Source organism: Carcharhinus amblyrhynchos, chromosome 18 (genome assembly GCF_965287045.1).
Source record: "Carcharhinus amblyrhynchos chromosome 18, sCarAmb.v2.hapA, whole genome shotgun sequence".
Taxonomy (NCBI): domain Eukaryota; kingdom Metazoa; phylum Chordata; class Chondrichthyes; order Carcharhiniformes; family Carcharhinidae; genus Carcharhinus; species Carcharhinus amblyrhynchos.
The window spans coordinates 49,233,894-49,252,543 of NC_137341.1; the positions used below are offsets into that span (position 1 = coordinate 49,233,894).

An 18,650-nucleotide genomic window follows, 5' to 3' on the forward strand; every position below is an offset into this window, starting at 1 on the left:
AGAAACTCTGGGCGGTTTGAGGTACACCATACCAGAGGCTGGCTGATAAGGGAGAGTTGTGAGGATAAACATGAATAAATTATGTCAAAATTGCGCAGCAGGTCACAGGGATGTCGTTCATTCCCCTCAGGCTGCCGAGCGGCGTCGTCCCTCAGCGACTCCATCCCCGGGATTCCCGCCAAAAGGCGGCTCGGAAAAGTCGCCCGAGCGCTCCTCCCAGTCACTAGGGGGAGGCAGAGTGCTCCTCCCGGTCACTAGGGGGAATTCAGAGTGCTCCTCCCAGCCGCTAGGGGAGTCAGTGTGTTCCTCCCAGCCACCAGGGGGGGGTGCTCCTCCTAGGGGGAGTCAGTGTGCTCCTCCCAGTCGCTGGGGGTAATTCAGAGTGCTCCTCCCAGCCGCTGGGGGAAGTCTGTGTGCTCCTCCCAGTCACTAGGGCGAGCCAGTGTGCTCGTCCTATTCGCTTGGGGGAGTCAGTGTGCTCCTCCCAGTCGCTAGGGGGAGTCAGTTTGCTCCTCCCAGTCGCCCGGGGCCGCCCGGTTCCCGGATCTGCGCGCCAACGGTAGCACGTCAGGACGCGTGCGCTCCAAGCAGGCTGCCTGGGGGACGTGACGTCGCCGTGCGCGCCCCCGCTTTCCTGGACCTGATGCAGATGCGAGTGCCCGCGGCAGCGTCGCCGTGCGCGCCTCCGTGGGACGTTCGGCCGCCGTGCGCGCTCCATGGGACGTTCCAGCAGTTGGTGGAAAGGGCGCTGAGGAAGGCGGAATGATCTGTGTGGCGTTGACCGTATTTGCCTACATGTTCCAGGCGGGTGAGAGAGGGAGTAACCGGGGCCTCTGCGGGCTGGGGATGGGAAGGAGCCTCCTCCCCCCGCGGTGTCAGAGGAGGAGCCCTCAGGCAGCAGGGACTTGGACACTGGGAGCTCACTGAGAGAGAGGGCAGTGCCTGGGTGCACACTGTGTGTCTGCACTGCACAGTGAACACTCATTCACCTACACAGCAAGGGCATTGCCTTAAAATGAGAGCCAGGGTGGCACGATGGTTATCACTGCTACCTCATACTGCCAGGGACCCGGGTTCAATTCCCAGCTTGGGTCACTGTCTACGCAGAGTCTGCACATTCTCCCTGTGTCTGTGCGGGTTTCCTCCGGGTGCTCTGGTTTCTTCCAACAGTCCAAAGACCGACAGGTTAGGTGGATGCTAAACTGTCCCTTAGTGTGAGGAGGATTAGCAGGGTAAAATACATGGGGATAGGGCCTGGGTGGGATTGTGGTCAGTGCAGACTCGATGGGCCGTATGGCCTCCTTCTGTACTGTAGGATTCTATGAATCTAATTAAGAGCAGAAGTTAGCAAATTCAGCCCTTGGAGCCTGCCCCACCATTCAATCAGATCATGGCTGACCTCTCCCTGGTCTCAAGTCCACCTCCCCACCTGTTTCCCTTATCCCTCTTTCCCATTTTTGTATTAGAAATATGAATATAAATATTAAAAATCTCTGGAAACCATTCAACGACATAGGCTCCATCCCGCTATGCCACCTCACAGGGCCCGGTTTGATTTCCGGCTTGGGTCACTGTCTGTGTGGAGTCTGCATGTCCCCCCCCCCGCCATCCCCTGCCATCCCCTGTGTCTGTGTGGGTTTTCTCCCATAGGCCAAAAGCCATGCTAAATTCTTCCTCAGTGTACCCAAACAAGTGCCAGAGTGTGGCAACTAGGGGATTTTCACAGTAACTCCATTGTAGTGTTAATGTAAGCCTACTTATGACATAATAAATAAACTTAAAACTGTGGAGTTCTTTTTCCCCCTCCTAAAAGTTGCTAAGAATCAATTAATTGAGCATTTCAAAACTAAGATATAGATTTATGATTAGTCAAGGGGTGAGGGAGGTGAACAATGAATGGCGGTGGACCAAGCTTGAGAGATTGAATGGCCCTCATGTGTCTCTTCTTACTGCCTTTGCTATGTCCAGATCGCTGCATGTAGAATAGGCTGAATTAAAAACTAAAATATCAGCAACCAAATATTTATAAGTGAACAAGATTATATTAACCATGGCTCAGTCTTGTGAGCCAAATAGTTGTGAGTTCAAGCCTCACCAGTGACTTGAGCACAGAATTTAGGCTCATATTTCACTGCCGTATCGAGGGAAAGCTGCACTGTCAGAGGTGCCTTCTTGGGGTGGCATGGTGGCACAGTGGTTAGCACTGTTGCCGTACAGCGCTAGGGACCCCTGGGTTCTGTTCCTAGCTTGGGTCACTGTGTGGAGTTTGCATGTTCTCCCTGTGACTGCGTGGGTTTCCTCCAGGTGCTCTGGTTTCCTCCCACAGTCCAAAAACATGCTGGTTAGGGTGCATTGACCATGCTAAATTCCCCCTCAGTGTACCCGAACAGGCACCGGAGTGTGGTGATTAGGGGATTTTCACAGTAATGTCACTGCAATGCTAATGTAAGCCTACTTGTGGCTAATAAATAAACTTAAAACTTTGAGATGTCACATTTACCATAAAAAAGGCACCAACAAAAAATTGGAGTTCTTCCTGGTGCTTGCCCAATATTTATTCTCAACTATGATCATTAAAATAGAATTATCTGGCCTATTGTCACATTGGTGTGTGGGATCTTGCTGTGTGTCAATTGACTTGTGTTTACTGGGTTACAAGAGTGAGTTTGTGCTTCATTAGCTGTAAAGCACTCTGGAGTATCCTGTGGTTGGTGGAAGATGTGCTATAAATACAAGTATTTCTCTTCAAAGTTTTGCATTTCCTGTTCCCTTAGTAATTACTGGAATACACGAACGCACCTTCATAGCTATCAAACCAGACGGAGTTCAGCGTCGTCTCGTTGGAGAAATCATACGGAGATTTGAGCGGAAGGGATTTAAACTGGTTGGAATGAAATTAATGCAGGTACAGTACCTAGAGTGTGTTTCCAGATATAGTGAACCCTGGGTACAAGTAGCTGTTATTGTGAACGGACATAGAATCATTTGAAGTGGACAGAGATTTGCTTCAAAACGTGCTGATTTTCTGATTTATTGATCTGGGTGAAGCATATAATTTGGAGCCTCTGCCAAAATGAAGTGGGACCTAAATTTAAACAGATATTTGCCTTTTAAAAATGCAAAGAAAGGAGAAGTTGGTATTTACTCTTCAAGCCTGCTGCACTATCCAGTAAGGTCTTAAACTGGACTCTTATTTCTCACACCGTCCCCATATCCCACCTAGTATCCAAAAAAAAGTTTTGTTTATTCATTCATGGGAATCGCTGGTTGGCCAGCATTTATTGCCCATCCCTAGTCGTTCTTGGCGGGTAGCTGAGAGTCAACCACATTGCTGTGGAGTCCCATGTCGGCCAGACTGGGTACGGACAGCGATTTCCTTCCCTAAAGTACATTAGTGAATTAGATGGGTTTTTCAAACAATCGACAATGGTTTCACGGTCATCAGTAGGTTCTTAATTCCAGTTTTTTGTTTTACCGAGGTCAAATTCCACTATCTGCCATGGCGGGATTTGAATCCCGGTCCCCAGAACATTAGCTGAATTTCTGAATTAAAAATCCAATTAATAATACCACTAGGCCATCGCCTCCCCTAAAAAACAATACTCAGTGACTGAATCTTCTGGGGTCGTGAATTCCAAAGATTCACAATACTTGAGTGGAAAAAAAATTTTTGTCTTGGTCCTAAATGGCCAACGCTTACTCTGAGACAGTGAACCCATGTTGATGATTCCCCAGATAGAGGAAACATTTGTTCCCCTTTCTAACTACAAAGCCTGGATGTAAACTGAAGAATGTTTTTACCCACGATTTAAAAGGCTGATTTGCATCTGTAGTAAAATGTCTTACATATCTGCATATCTACGTATTTTACATATCAGTGGTATTGAGGATTTTTACTTCATTATATAACCAACTGGATTGAACGTAGCAGAGTACTGTACTGATCTTCATAGAGGCATTTCCCAGATTAAATGATTCAGTGAATTCATTCCAATAAGTTATGTTGAAAACCAAAATGTCATGTTCAAATATGGATGAGGGGTGAGAGAGAGGATAGGCTGGATTGGGAAACAACCTGGTTTTTGACAGAGCTTGGAGCTGGAGGGGCTTGGGCACAGGTAATCAGCTCCATGAGAATGGGTGTACCCTCAATGGCCGTGTAATCTGCACTCTGTCTTTCTTCAGAAGGAAATCTTCAAAATGTAGCTAATGAAAATACAACAAAACTTACCCCAACTTATAAATCAAAGAAAGGATTTAATTAAAAAACTTCATTATTCCAAACTTGAGGCCTCACCCTGGGCCACTCCAAGCCTCCCACAATTCTACATAGTTCCTTATTTATAGTGTATCAGCTGGTCAGCTGACTGTTACATCATTCTACAATCAGTTGGATGGTTTACTGGGTCAGCTGACCATTACATCTTGTTCCCATTGGTCACATTACATCTAAAACTCTGCACTATATTCATATTCTCCTGAGTCATGTGCAAATATGCAGCAACTCTTGCTAAGACTTGGAGGGGAATCAGGTATGTTGTGCATTAATTAAATAAATGTTAATATTTTAATGATAATCTAACAGTGCTTTGGCTCGCCTTGCTGCACCAATCAAGAATGTACGGGTCGGGTGTCTTAAATGGCAGCTTTGAGACCAAGGAAATGTCAGATTTCAGATCTCGCTGGATTCTGGGTCAGATGGTTCAGGTCAAGGGTTGAGTTGGGTGGGGTTAAAGGTCACTCAGAACGTGGGAATAGATTGGCACACAAGTGATGAAAGTGATAACTAGCCAGGCATCTGATTGTGACAATGCAGCACCTAGCCATATTGTGCGGGTAAGTTTTTTAATTCCAGTTAAAATTGATGCATTGCACATTCTAAAAATGTCTGGTTTTCAGACAATGCTGGTTTATGGACGGCCGGATTTGGGACACTGTTCTAGATAACATCCAGACAGTCTGACGTAACTTTTATACTTTACTCCGGTGTTTGATGGAATAAGGCTAATGAATTAAGTAATGGCTGTCCATGTTTTTTTAAATCTAGGCTTCGGAAAAGTTGCTAAGAGATCACTACATTGAACTCAAAGACCGTCCTTTCTATAATGGATTGGTGAAATACATGAGCTCTGGCCCTCTGGTTGCTATGGTATGTTACAGCAGTCAGAATATGCGGTATCTTCCACTAATCCATTTGTCTAAGTCTTTCTTCAGTTTGTATCAAGTCTACTCGCCAAGATCAAAGGAGCAGCTGGTTGGTTCGTTCCCTGGTGTCACGTGGTTGTTTGTTGGTCAACCCTTAGGTGCAGTTGGTGATCCGAGTTGTCACCCCAGCTTAACTATCCTTGAGGATTGGGGTGAGGGTCCCAACTACTTACTGCCTCCCATTAATAATGTGGCTGTGACTGAGAAATAACTCAGGCAGCACAGTGGTTAGTACTGCTGCCTCACAGTGCCAGGGACCCGGGTTCGATTCCAGCCTCGGGTCGCTGTCCATGTGGAGTTTGCACGTTCTCCCCGTGTCTACATGGGTTTCCTCCGAGCGCTCCGGTTTCCTCCCACGGTCCAGGGGTGTACAGGTTAGGTTGAGTGGCCATACAGACAGTGACCCGAGCCGGGAATCGAACCCGGGTCCCTGGCAACTAAAGGCTGTTAGTGTAAGAACTTGAGCCAGGTGGCTGATCTTTTCCACCCCTTTTCTAACGACATGAAAAGCTTCAAAGCTAGAATTTTATCAGTTGTACAAACTGGAAGGTCGAATTGCTGATTTTGTAGCAAGTTACCTGATCGGCACAGGTGAGGTGCAAGTAATTTTCCAATCTTAGCAAGTGACGAACTGTGTGATTTAGGAACTGCAATTGTCTCAACATTCTTGAGCTGGAATATCAAGTCAGAATTCTTTCTCCAGATCACTTTAAATGATTCACTGGAAAACAGGTTATGGGCAGTGGTGAAGACAGCATTAGCCCTGGGTGATGCCCTCTATGATTTGCTGATTTTCGTTGTCCAGATTCACTATTAAGAAGGAACTGCTTGGGCAAGCAAGTTACCATACTGAGAGGAAGGGCCAAACGTGAAACATTGTGTGTGGGGAACTAAGTATTATTGATTTCCTAACAATAACACGGTGTGCTTTGATCCCGAGTTGTATGAAATAGTCATAATTTCATCTACCTCATCGATATAGATTATTGAAGTTTTCAGGCTATAATACTTTGAACAAAGCTTACAGTCAAGTACAAAGCATCTTGTCAGAATCCGGTTTTTTACATACACACACGTGTGCCACAAAATGTGTATAGTTCATCAGGAAGATTTGAGGCAGGATTTTCCAGCCATGCTCGCCCCAAAACCAGAAAGTCCTGCCAAGGTCAACGGAATTTTGCGTGATCAAGACCCCCCTCCCCCATGATCACCACCACTCCAATTACTCCAATTCCCGTGATGGGCAGGATAGAAAAATTCCCCCCATTGTCTTTAGGCACTGTTCTGAGAGTGACACAGTGGTTCGCACTGCTGCCTCACAGCTCCAGGGGCTCGGTTCAATTCTGGCCTCGGGTCACTGACTGTGTGGAGACTGCATGTTCTCCCAGTGTCTGCACGGGTTTCATCTGGGTGCTCCACTTTCCTCCCACACTTCAAAGATGTGTGGGTTAAGTTGATTGGCCATGCTAAATTGGCCCTAGTGTCGGGGGATTAGCAGAGTAAATATATGGGGTTACAGGAATAGGGCTTGGTGGAATTATGGTCAGTGCAGACTCGATGGACCGAATGGTCTTGTGCACTGAAAGGATTCTATGATTCTAAATCACTGTGGTCAAGGAAGACTTTGTGGACATAGCAACTTTAATCTAACACGTTAACTCTTATTTTTCAAGACAAGGCTCTTACTGATTGTGGCTTCCGCGCTGTTTCAGGTATGGCAAGGATTGGATGTTGTTAAAGTCACTCGGGCCATGCTGGGGGAGACCAATCCTGCAGATTCTGCACCAGGCACCATCAGGGGGGACTTCTGTGTTGAAGTGGGCAGGTGGGTGTTTTCCTGGTTTGAATAGTTTTGGAGAAGGTGAGGTTGATTCTCTGCTCAATGGAATGCTCATGGCAGAACTCAGTGAAACTGATTTTAAGTCCTTTTAAGATAGCTAAGCAATTCATTTTTAAGCATAGAACATTTTGTGTGTAACCTGAAAGAGGTTTCCTCCATTATTTAAGCAAACTGAGAGGGCAGCACAATGGTTAGCACTGCTGCCTCTCAGCATCAAGGATGCTGGTTCAAATCTGACCTTGGGTCATGGTCTGTGTGGAGTCTGCAAGTTTTCCCCATGTCTGTGTGGGTTTCCTCTGGGTGCTCCGGTTTATTCCCACAGTCCAAAGATGTGTAGGTTAGGTGGATTGGGCATGCTAAATTGACCCTAGTGACTGAGATTAGCAGGGTAAATATGTGGGGTTACGGAATAGGGTCTGGGTGGGATTGTGGTTGGTGCAGCCTTGATGGGCCGAATGGTTTCCTTCTGCACTGTAGGGATGCGATGATTCTATGAAACTTGTTTAACATCTATTGTGTGGAAATGATAGTCTGCGATAAGGACACAGTGTGTGAATTCCTGAAAAGTCAGCTGATCAGAAAGAACCAACATGAATTTATAAAGGGTAGATCAAGTCTGATGAACATGGTTGAATGTTTTGAAAAGGTGACTAAAATAATGGATGGAGGAATGAAACTTACTGAACACTGAGAGGCCTGGATAGAGTGGACATGGAGAGGATGTTTCCACCAGTAGGAGAGAACTAGAACTCAAAGACACAACCTCAGAGTGAAGGGGCGCTCCTTTAAAACTGAAATGAGGAAGAATTTCTTCAGCCAGAGAGTGGTGAATCTGTGGAACTCTTTGTCATAGAGGATGTGGAGGGTAGGTCATTGAGTGTCTTTAAGACAGAGATAGATATGTTTTTGATCAAAAAGGGGATCAAGAGTTATGGGGATGAGAATCATATCAGCCATGATTGAATGGCAGAGCAGACTCGATGGGCTGAGTGGCCCAATGCTGCTCCTATGTGTTATGGTCTTAGGAATGTCTTTGGATCTTATTTGTGTGGACTTCCAGAAAGCATTCACCAAAATTCCTCTTTAGATATTGTTTTCTAAGTTTGAACCTCATTGCAGTGAATGCAAGATATTGACCTGGTTTAGAAAATTAGCTGAGTGGAAAATTAAGGATCATGGGTAGCTTTGACTAAAGGTGTTCGCAAGTGTATGAGCTGGGGGGCTCAACTGTGCACCATATATATATATGAATGATCTCAATGATGAGATACAAAGGAACAGAAACAGGCCGTTTGACCCAAAGGGACTTCTACTCTGCTTGAGCATCCAATGTTTCTCACCCAAACCTATCGCTGTGGATGGGATTTTATAGTCTCACTCGAGTCCGTAAATTCCCGCCCAAGGTCAATGGAGATTTCTGTTGTCAAAGAACAAAGAACAACACAGCACGGGAAACAGGCCCTTCGGCCCAACGAGCCCGCGCCGCCGTCCTACTATCTCAGTGACCTATTCATGATTTTAGTCTACGCCTAACGTGCGAGGATCAGGGAGGTCCAATTTAGGGACAATTTTAGTACCCAATCAATCAGCCTAAAAGCACATCTTTGGGGGATGTGGGAGGAAACCGGAGCACCCGGAGGAAACCCACGCAACCACGGGGAGAACGTGCAAACTCCCACAGACACAGGCCCAAATCCATGTGTCCGCACAGCAACAGAGATAGTCTCTGAGCTGTCATGTTGCCCTCGAGATGGTCCAGTTTAAGCACACTAACGACATGAAGCAATAGGCAACTCCCGAAGCAACATCCAAGAGCAGCCCACTACAACCTGCCGCCTGCATGCCCCTTGCTGGACTTAAATGCCTGTGGAGACAAAAAATTCATTATTAAACAGGCAAAGACTAACATTCCTGAGGCAAAACGTATTCCCAAGCCTACAATGTTCGGTAAGGCCTACTATATCCCCCTATATGTAGCCCGCTCATATGGCTGTCTAAGTGACTCTTAAACAACCCTAGCGTGCCTGCTTCCACCACCTTACTCGGCAGTGCATTCCACACCCCCACTACCCTTTGCGTGAAAAACTGCCCTCTAATATTTGTCTTATACCTAGCCCCCCTCACCCTAAGCCCGTGACCCCTCGTTCTATCCATTTCTTGTAGCGGAAAAAGCTTACCACCATTTACTCTATCTATCCCCTTCATAATCTTATAAACCTCTATTAGATCCCCCCTCAGCCGACGTCTCTCAAGGGAAAACAGCCCAAGTTCATTCAATCTTTCCTCGTAAGACAGCCCTTCCATACCAGGCAACATCCTGGTAAATCTCCTCTGCACTCTCTCCAGGATCTCTACATCCTTCCGGTAGTACGGCGACCAGAACTGGACGCAGTACTCCAAGTGAGGCCTAACCAACGTTCTATACAACTGCAACATCAGACTCCTACTCTTATATTCTATACCTCTTCCTATGAAGGCTAACATACCATACGCTTTCCTCATCACATTCTGCACCTGGACCGACACCTTCAGGGACTTGTGCACTTGCACCCCCAGGTCTCTCTGCGTATCTATACTCCGGATAGTTCTACCTTTTATCGTATAACTCCCCTCCACATTATTCCGGCCAAAGTGCATCACCTCGCATTTCTCCGGATTAAATTCCATTTGCCATCTATCTGCCCAATCTACCAGCCTGTCTATGTCCTGTTGCATTGCCAGGCACTGCTCCTCAGTACCCGCCAATCCAACCATCTTGGTGTCATCAGCAAATTTGCTGATCACACCACCTACCCCCTCTTCCAAGTCATTAATATATACCACAAATAGAAGAGGTCCAAGTACCGAGCCCTGCGGCACACCACTGGTGACAGGCCTCCAATTGGAAAAGGAGCCTTCCACTACTACTCGCTGTCTCCTCCTCCCAAGCCAGTTCTCCACCCATCTACATACCTGGCCTTGTATCCCATGAGCCTTCACCTTTTCTATCAGCCTACCATGAGGGACCTTGTCAAACGCCTTACTGAAATCCATATAGACAACATCAACGGCTTGTCCTTCGTCAACCGTTTTTGTCACCTCTTCAAAAAATTCCACTAGATTCGTAAGGCACGACCTCCCTGTAACGAAGCCATGCTGCGTATCCCTGATCAGATTGCAGCGCTCCAGATGTTCATACATCCTATCCTTGAGGATCCTCTCCATTAGCTTGCCTATAACCGAAGTCAAGCTCACCGGCCTATAATTCCCTGGGTTATCCCTCTGACCCTTCTTAAACAACGGTACTACATTTGCAATGCGCCAATCCTCTGGGACCTCACCTGTGTCCAAAGAAGAGACAAAGATTTGCGTCAGAGGCCCAGCAATTTCATCCCTCACCTCCCTTAACAGCCTGGGATAGATGCCATCAGGCCCCGGAGATTTATCCGTCTTTATACTGTCTAAAAGTCCCAACACCTCTTCCCTCGTGATGACTATATCCCTCAACGGATCCTCAAACTCCTCAAGCACAGCACCAGACATCAGGCCCCTCTCCTGCGTGAATACCGACGCAAAGTATTCATTCAGGATCTCCCCCATTCCCCCAGGCTCCAAGCATAGTTCCCCTCCTCTGTCCCTGAGAGGACCAATCTTCCCTCTAACCATCCTTTTATTTCTAACATAGGAGTAAAATGCCTTAGGATTTTCTTTAATCCTACCCGCCAAAGCCATTTCATGGCCCCTTTTTGCCTTTCTGATGCCCCTTTTAAGTTCTCTCCTACATTCTCTGTATTCTTCTAACGCAATCTCTGTCCTCAAATGCCTAGATCTAATGTACGCCTCTCTTTTCCTCCTGACCAGGTCCTCAATATCCCTAGTTACCCACGGCTCTCTAATCCTACCCTTCCCATCCTTCCTCTTAACCGGCACATGTCTTTCCTGCAAAGATTTTAGTTTTCCCTTGAGAGACTCCCACATACCCAGCGTCGACCTGCCATCAAGCAGCTTACCCCAGTCCGTATCTTTAAGATCCTGCCTAATCCGGTTGTATCTAGCCCTCCCCCAGTTTAACACCCTCCCCTTAGGACAGGCTTCATCTTTATCCATTAATATCTTAAACCAGACAGAGTTGTGGTCACTGTTAGCCACCTGCTCTCCTACTTCAACGTCAACCACCTGCCCAGGCTCATTCCCCAGAACCAAGTCCAGTATAGCCCCCTCCCTGGTCGGGCTATCCACATACTGCTCCAGGGATCCTTCCATTACACACTGTACAAATTCCTCCCCGTCAGCACCCTCTGATCTCGGCACCTTCCAGTCTACCCCGGGGAGATTAAAATCTCCCACTACCACCACCCTATTCTTCCTGCACTTATCTAGAATGTCCCTGCTTATCCCTTCTTCCACAGCCCTCGGGCTGTTGGGCGGTCTGTAGTACACACCCAACATAGTAACATCTCCCTTCCTATTCCTCAACTCCACCCATAGCGACTCGATTCCTATATCCTCTATTCCTCCCTCCCTCTGCACTGCTATGATGCAATCCTTAACTAACAACGCCACTCCCCCACCTCTCTGCGACCCACCCCTATCACGCCTGAAGCACTTATACCCGGGAACATTCAACTGCCAGTCCTGCCCTTCCTTTAACCAAGTCTCTGTCACCGCCACCACTTCCAACTTCCTTTCGAACATTATTGCCTTCAGTTCATCTGTTTTGCCAGTCACACTCCTAGCATTGAAACACATGCACCGAAGACCCTCAGAAACAATCCGATCCTTCTTCCTACCCTCCGGGCTTACCCTATCCCCAATCCCAGTTCCGTCCACATCCCCACCCCCCCTCCATATTAGTTTAAACCCTGCCGAAACACTCCAGCTAACCTTCCAGCTAAGATATTCACACCCTTCCCAGTTAACTGTACCCCATCCCTCTTATATATTTGCCCCTCTTTCATAAAGACTTCCCAATGGTCTACGAATCTAAAACCCTCTGCCCTACACCAATCCTTCAACCATGCATTGAGTTGGAGTATCTCATTATTTCTAGCCCTGCTAGCCCCAGGCACCGGCAGCAGCCCAGAGAACGCCACCCTGGAGGCCCTACATTTCAGCCTAGCCCCCAACTCCCTGAACTGCCTACGTATGTCCCCCCTGCACTTTGTTCCTACATCCTTCTCTCCTACGTGCACTATCACATCAGACTCGGTCCCTCCACCCTTCAAAATTCCCTCTACCCTTTCTGAAACATCCTGTACCCCTGCCCCAGGGAGGCAGACTACCATCCTGGATTCCCGCTTTTGCCCACAGAACCGCCTGTCAGACCCTCACCCGCTCGGATTCTGGGCAGGCGAGGTGGTAGAGTTCTGGCCTATATCTCTCTATTCTCCTTAAATGTGTCGATACCATTCATCTCAACCACAGAAATATTCAAAATCATGAGAGGATTAAACAGGGTAGATAGGCAGAAACTTCCTATTATCAAAAGAATCAAGAACAGGACGGCAAAGAACAAGAACAAAGAAAATCACAGAACAGAAATAGGCCCTTCGGCCCTCCAAGCCTGCACCAACCATGCTGTCCGACTTAACTAAAGCCACCTACCTTTCTGGGGCCATATCCCTCTATTCCCATTTCATTCATCCATCTCTCAGTATTCTGGGGTATATCCCATCAGGCTCTGGAGACTTGTCTACCTTAATGTTTCTCAAGAACCCCAATACCATCTGCTTTTTGATCTCAACAAGATTCAAAATGATTGACAAACGTGATGTGAGAAAAATCTTTTTCACGTGGCGAGTGGTTGGGGTCTGGGATGCACTGCGTAGGAGTGTGGTGGAGGCAGGGTCAATTGAGAGGGCGTGTGGTAGATGATTATTTGAATAGAAACAATGTGCAGGGGAAAAGGCAGGGGAGTGGCACTAAGTCCTGATGCTCACTTGGAGAGCCAGTGCAGACACGATGGGCCAAATGGCCTCCTGTGTTGTAATAACTCTGATTCTGTGACCACTCCCTGAAATAGTGAGTTCCAAATTCTCAGCACTCTTTAGTTGAAGAGCTTTCTTTTGATTCCCTTCTGGATTTCTTGGTTACTACTTTATGTTGATGCCTCCAGTTATGCTCTCCCCACAGAAGAAATAATTTTAAGAGCTGTAGGTCACCCCTCAGCCGCCTTTTCATAGAATAGAATCCTACCGTGCAGAAGGAGGTCATTCAATCCTTCAAATCTGCATCAACCACAATCTCACCCAGACCCTATCCCCATAACTCCATACATTTAACTCTAGCTAGCCACCCGGCACTAAGAGACAATTTAGCACGGCCAATCCACCTGACCCACACATCTGTGGACTGTGGGAGGAAACCGGAGCACCCAGAGGAAACCCACGCAGACACAGGGAGAATGTGCAAACTCCACACAGACTGTGACCCAAGGCTGGAATTGAACCCAGGTCCCTGGCATGTGCCTCTCAATGGGGATAAGAGGAAAGAGATCCAGCTTGTTCCCTGATATGTATACTCTCGTATTTCTGGATGAATAGAAAGCCACCTATCCAAGTTTTCCAGTGACACTGCTAGATGTGTGGCATTGTAAACATAAAAATACAAAGGTGCTAATATAATTCAGTAAATGGACAATGACTTGGCAAGTGGATTTTAATGTAGGCAAATGTAAAGTGTCTATGGACCTAAATAGGATAGAACAAGGTACTTCCTGAATGCTGAAATCAGAGCAGTGGTGGCCCAAAGAGATTTGGGGGTGGTCCACAGATAATTAAAATACCACAAACTGGGGTTGAAAATAACAGGAAAGGCAAATGGCCTTTATATTTAACATGGGAGTAGAGGTTATGCTTCAGTTACACAAAGAGCTGGTTAGATCACACCTAGATTACTGTCAGCAATTCTGGGCACCACACTTTAGGAAGAATGTGTTAGTCTCAGAGAGAGCGCATGGTAGATTAATCAGTATGTTTAAATAACAGAGAGTAGGATTGTAATCACTGAAATTTAGATTAACAGGAGGTTTCAGATAAGAGGAACACACCAAACAGACACATGCTGTTGGTACGAGGCCTGGGACTAAAAAGGCTTTGCTCAGTTAGGTCCAGATTTTGGAATCATTGCAAATGCATAGAAATCAGCTCAATCTGGGGGCAACTGGGAGAGTCTGTAACTTTGCATTGCTGTCCTGGAAATAAACCTGTTTAAAAGGTGCAAACTAGCTTTAGACTCATTCTCCCTCAGCCTACAACTATAGGAATTAACAGCACATTAGCTAGGATCCCACTGAATGGCAGAATAGTGTCAGAGGCCCAAATAGCCAGGTCTTATATCTAAAGTTCCTAGATAGGAGTTGTGTCTGCAGCAAATTTTAGCAGCTTTTCCGATCCTTGCAAATGTTTCCATTGCCATGTTCTGTAAAGATATCCCAGCATTGCTGGCTGTTCTACTGACATACCCAAACAAACGAGTTAATTTATTCAGTGTTTGGGCAGGGACTCCATAATAAAGTTCTCTTTTTGAGCCCCACACAAAGTTAACTACCATAGAGAGATGTTCCTTCAAGAATAGTTCCTTCGTTAACATGGCTGGCACAGTGGTATAATGATTAGCACTGCTGCCCCACAGCTCTTGGGCCCTGGGCTCAATTCCCTAGAGTCATTGTCCAAGTGGAGTCTGCCTATGTCCGCCCAGGTTTCCTCCGCGTGCTCCGGTTTCCTCCCACAGTACAAAGATGTGCAGGTTAGATACACTGGCCATGCTAACTTACCCCTTAATGTCCTAGGATGCATAGATTAGAAGGATTAGTGGGGTAAATGTGTTGGATTATGGGGATTAGGTTTAGGATTGTTGTCGGTGCAGAGCAGATGGGCTGAATGGCCTCCTACACCATAGGGTTTCTATCACTGTTCTCAAGTAGCGCCAGGATGCTTTATGATCAGCCCTGCAAAGGGAATCCATTTCTACATAACCAAAAAAGGTATACAACTGACACGACCAGTTCAAAGTGTCCGTCCAAGCAGTGTTCTATCTGTAGCAAATTTGCAAATGTGCAGCTGTGTTAGAGATGTTAACAAGTGTGGGGTCCAACTGTTCATTAGTTATAACCAGATATGTAAGTTTGTAATGATGATGGGCGATCTGGAAATAGAAGCAATATCATTTTCTCTTACTCTTACTTTTGTTACATTTGTAATCTCAGAGTTGACTGCAACGATGCTGCATGAATCTCTCTGAAGTATTTAACTTGGTTTGTTTATTTTGGTGCACGGTGCAGGAATGTAATTCATGGCAGCGATTCTGTGGAGAGCGCCACACGTGAAATCTCTCTCTGGTTCCACCCAGAGGAGCTAACCTGCTGGAATGACTGTGCTGACAACTGGATATATGAGTAAACCAATCTTTTGACTGACTTCACTCAGGAACAACCCATCAATACTGTAGTACCATTGTTACAATGTCCACGCTGCAACTGCAAACCTCAGGATCGTTGAATTATTCTTCTTGCAAATACTTCCAAAACCATGTTGATCCAGGCAGTGGGAGGGGCTCAGTTGTACTGAGTGCGAGAATCCAGTTGAAATTTACCTAAATAAAAGGTGTTTTTCAGCTGATTCTAGATCCGGAACATTAACCCATCATTTTCTTTCTCATGCTGATTGCTCTGCTGTGCGTTCACACAATTTTCTGTTATTTGGTTTGGAAATCCAAGTTTTCTTTTTACCCAAAGTTTACCTGTTGCAGAAGTGACAAGGGCACAGTAACACTGGGGTCGCAGTTGTACACGAGAGCCATTCAATTTGAGCAGACTCAAATGAAAAATATTAAAATGCCTTAGGGTTTTGATTGTGTGAGATGACCTTGTAACTGGTAATATGCCACCATCTATTCCACAGTGCAGGGTAGGGGAAGTAACGTACAAGTCAGCTTCATCTGACCTGACCTTTGGTCTGGATATCAAGACTCGATTCCAGTCAAACTGTTTAAAGTACTGTTTTTAATCTCTTAAAGAAAATGTAGATTTCTTCATTCCTATATGTTTGGGGTTCTGCACAGAGCAGATTGGGTGCAGAGAATAAGTTGAGAGCTTCTCCTAGACAAGCCCATTCTCATGGAGTCAATAATGAGTGAATGTAGTCATGAATTAAATGTTATTAATTGTCAAAGTGATTCTTACAGTCTTAAATTAATGGTGCTTTTGATTTTTTTAATACAGTCCAACTCCTATCAGTGCAATTGAAGGGTGCTTGGATTGGGATGTGGTTCATTTGGATTGGGTGGAGTGTTCATTACTGGGTGAAATTCAGTAAGAATTGGAGAGGCACTTATTTTTACCTCTATCTGGTCACTACTACAATATTGATGTAACAAGGTATTACGTACTGAGATTGTTTTGTAACTAATTGAAACAACTAGCAAGACACTATCTCTGGTCCTGAGAGGGCAGCTTAAGCAGTGAACTAGATCTATATGTGGCACAGGAGGTTCTCTGTCACCTCTTAGTAACCAGAATTATGTTTGTACTGATTGTCAGAACATGAAGCTAAAATGTTAGTGAAATGGAGAAAAACTGCTACTTGACATTAAAATGTAAACGGAAAAATTGTTTCATTCCATTCCTAGCATTCACTTTAATGGTTTTATTTTTGTTGCTGTACCTGTTGATTGTTGTCAGTCTGCCCAAGGTGAGACTAAGCACATTTATTTATATCTGTGTCATCTCTGCATTATGGCCTGAATTTGAAATCATGATAAATCTTTCATCATGATTATAATACCAGGGAAATTCAGAACAAACCACGATTGTAGGAATTTGCACAGTACCCATCCAATACTGTCTGTACAAGTATACTTGAATTTGTGTTTTTTTTAAATGAATGACATTAAAGATGCACAATTCCACAAAGACACCTTCTCTGATTACTTCTGAATGCAATCGATGGATTCTAAAGGTAATTGTGCCAGATGTCTATTAAGGTTACTGAACCATACCACAGGACACAGCCATTGAAATATGTTACTATAAACTTACACACAACTCTAGATTGATGCAGTACTGGAAAGGGTGCAGAAGAGGTTTACCAGGATGTTGCCTGGTCTGGAGAGTATTAGCTCTGAGGAGAGATTGGATAAACTTGGTTTGTTCTCACTGGAGTGTTGGAGGTTGAGGGATGACCTGATAGAGGTTCACAATATTATGAGTGGCATGGACACAGTGGATAGTCAGATGCTCTTTCCTGGGGTAGAAAAGTCAAGTATTAGGGGATATAGGTTTAAGGTGCATGGGGAGAAGAGGAAATGTGTGAGGCCAAGTTTTTTACACAGGTGGTGAATGTCTGGAACGTGCTGCCTGGAGAGGTGGTAGGAGCAGGTAAGATAGCAGCATTTAAGGGGCAACTGGATGAATACATGAATAGGATGGGAATGGAAGGATACGGAATCCATAAGTGGTTTTAGTTTAGGCAGGCATCATGATTGGTGCAGGTTTGGAGGGCTGAAGGACCTGTTTCTGTGCAGTACTTTTGTTGTTTGTTTACTGTCGTATTGATATTCTGTTTTGGATATACACACAACCTCTTGTTTATTTGTGGAATAGAATGATTAATTTTGTTCTGAGGATTTATAACTTTAGGGCAGAAAATAAACATGCTAGATTCCAAAAACTATTAACACTACAATTAAGTGACACACGTTGTATTGTACTGTTGTAGTAACCAAGCTTTGCTATTGGCGGTCATTAGTTTTGATTTCAAGACCTGCAGGCTCAAATTATCAAAATTGAGTCCAAAACACTCCGAAGCAGTCCTGGATATTTTGTGTTCTGTTATGAGAAAATTTTAATTGCATTTGTTTTACAAAAAACTTGCTTTTCTTCCTGAGTGCAGCACCCTTTCCCTATCTACACTATTAATGGTTTAGACAAGTGGACAGCTAGAAAACTTACTGATGAAAAAAGTACTTGCATTCACACTGTTTTTCACAATCACCAGATATCTCAAAGCATTTTACAGTAAAGGAACAAATTGTCCCTAAATTAGTCTTCCCTCAATGTGGAATGCCATAAGCATTGACAAGGGTCATGGGTGGAGGAGGGAACTCGATGTTAAAATGGCGGCATGGACTCGTTGGGCCTGTTTCCCTGTGCTGTGTTGTGTTGTTCTTTGAAGTATGGTATCTTGCAGTGTTAATATAAGCCTACTTGTGACACTAATACATAAACTTTTTGAACTTAAAAAACTTATAAACGAGCAGACAGAAACTGTTGACAGCCAAAATCAGCCAGAGAAACCAAAAGTAGCAGGCATTCAACCTTTCAAGTTTTCTTCGCCATTCAGTTTAATCATGACTGATCATCACATTCAATATCCTGATTTCCCCTCCCCCATATCCCTTTATCTAATTTCTTCTTGAAATCACACAACGTTTTGGCAATGATCATTTTGAATAGTGGAGCAGACTTGATGGATCATGTGATTCACTTGTGCTTTTTCTTACTGTTAGTTGGAATATTGCTGATTGGATTGAATATGCCATCTGTATAAATTTCCTGCACTAGTGAGGAAGACTGTTTGACCCAACTGGGCTGTTAATAAAATGTAGCTATTAGACGCCACATATTGCA

At 45.2% G+C, this 18,650-nt stretch overlaps 1 protein-coding gene across 1 annotated transcript; it reads left to right on the plus strand.

Moving 5' to 3' along the window:
• The first annotated feature begins 681 nt into the window (after positions 1-681).
• nme3 (NME/NM23 nucleoside diphosphate kinase 3) lies at positions 682-16,922 on the plus strand. The gene is made up of 5 exons (XM_080206982.1): positions 682-808; positions 2,775-2,905; positions 5,048-5,149; positions 6,918-7,030; positions 15,306-16,922. The coding sequence occupies exons 1-5, from the start codon at positions 763-765 to the stop codon at positions 15,421-15,423; spliced, it is 510 nt and encodes a 169-aa protein (XP_080063108.1). The 5' UTR covers positions 682-762; the 3' UTR covers positions 15,424-16,922.
• The last annotated feature ends 1,728 nt before the right edge of the window (positions 16,923-18,650 follow it).

Bases quoted from the DNA above. Each gene is read 5' to 3' on its own strand.
- nme3 (XM_080206982.1), top strand. From the start codon at position 763: ATGATCTGTGTGGCGTTGACCGTATTTGCCTACATGTTCCAGGCGG. The intron at 2,906-5,047 runs GTACAGTACCTA...TTTTAAATCTAG, and splicing joins TTGGAATGAAATTAATGCAG to GCTTCGGAAAAGTTGCTAAG. The intron at 7,031-15,305 runs GTGGGTGTTTTC...TGCACGGTGCAG, and splicing joins TTCTGTGTTGAAGTGGGCAG to GAATGTAATTCATGGCAGCG.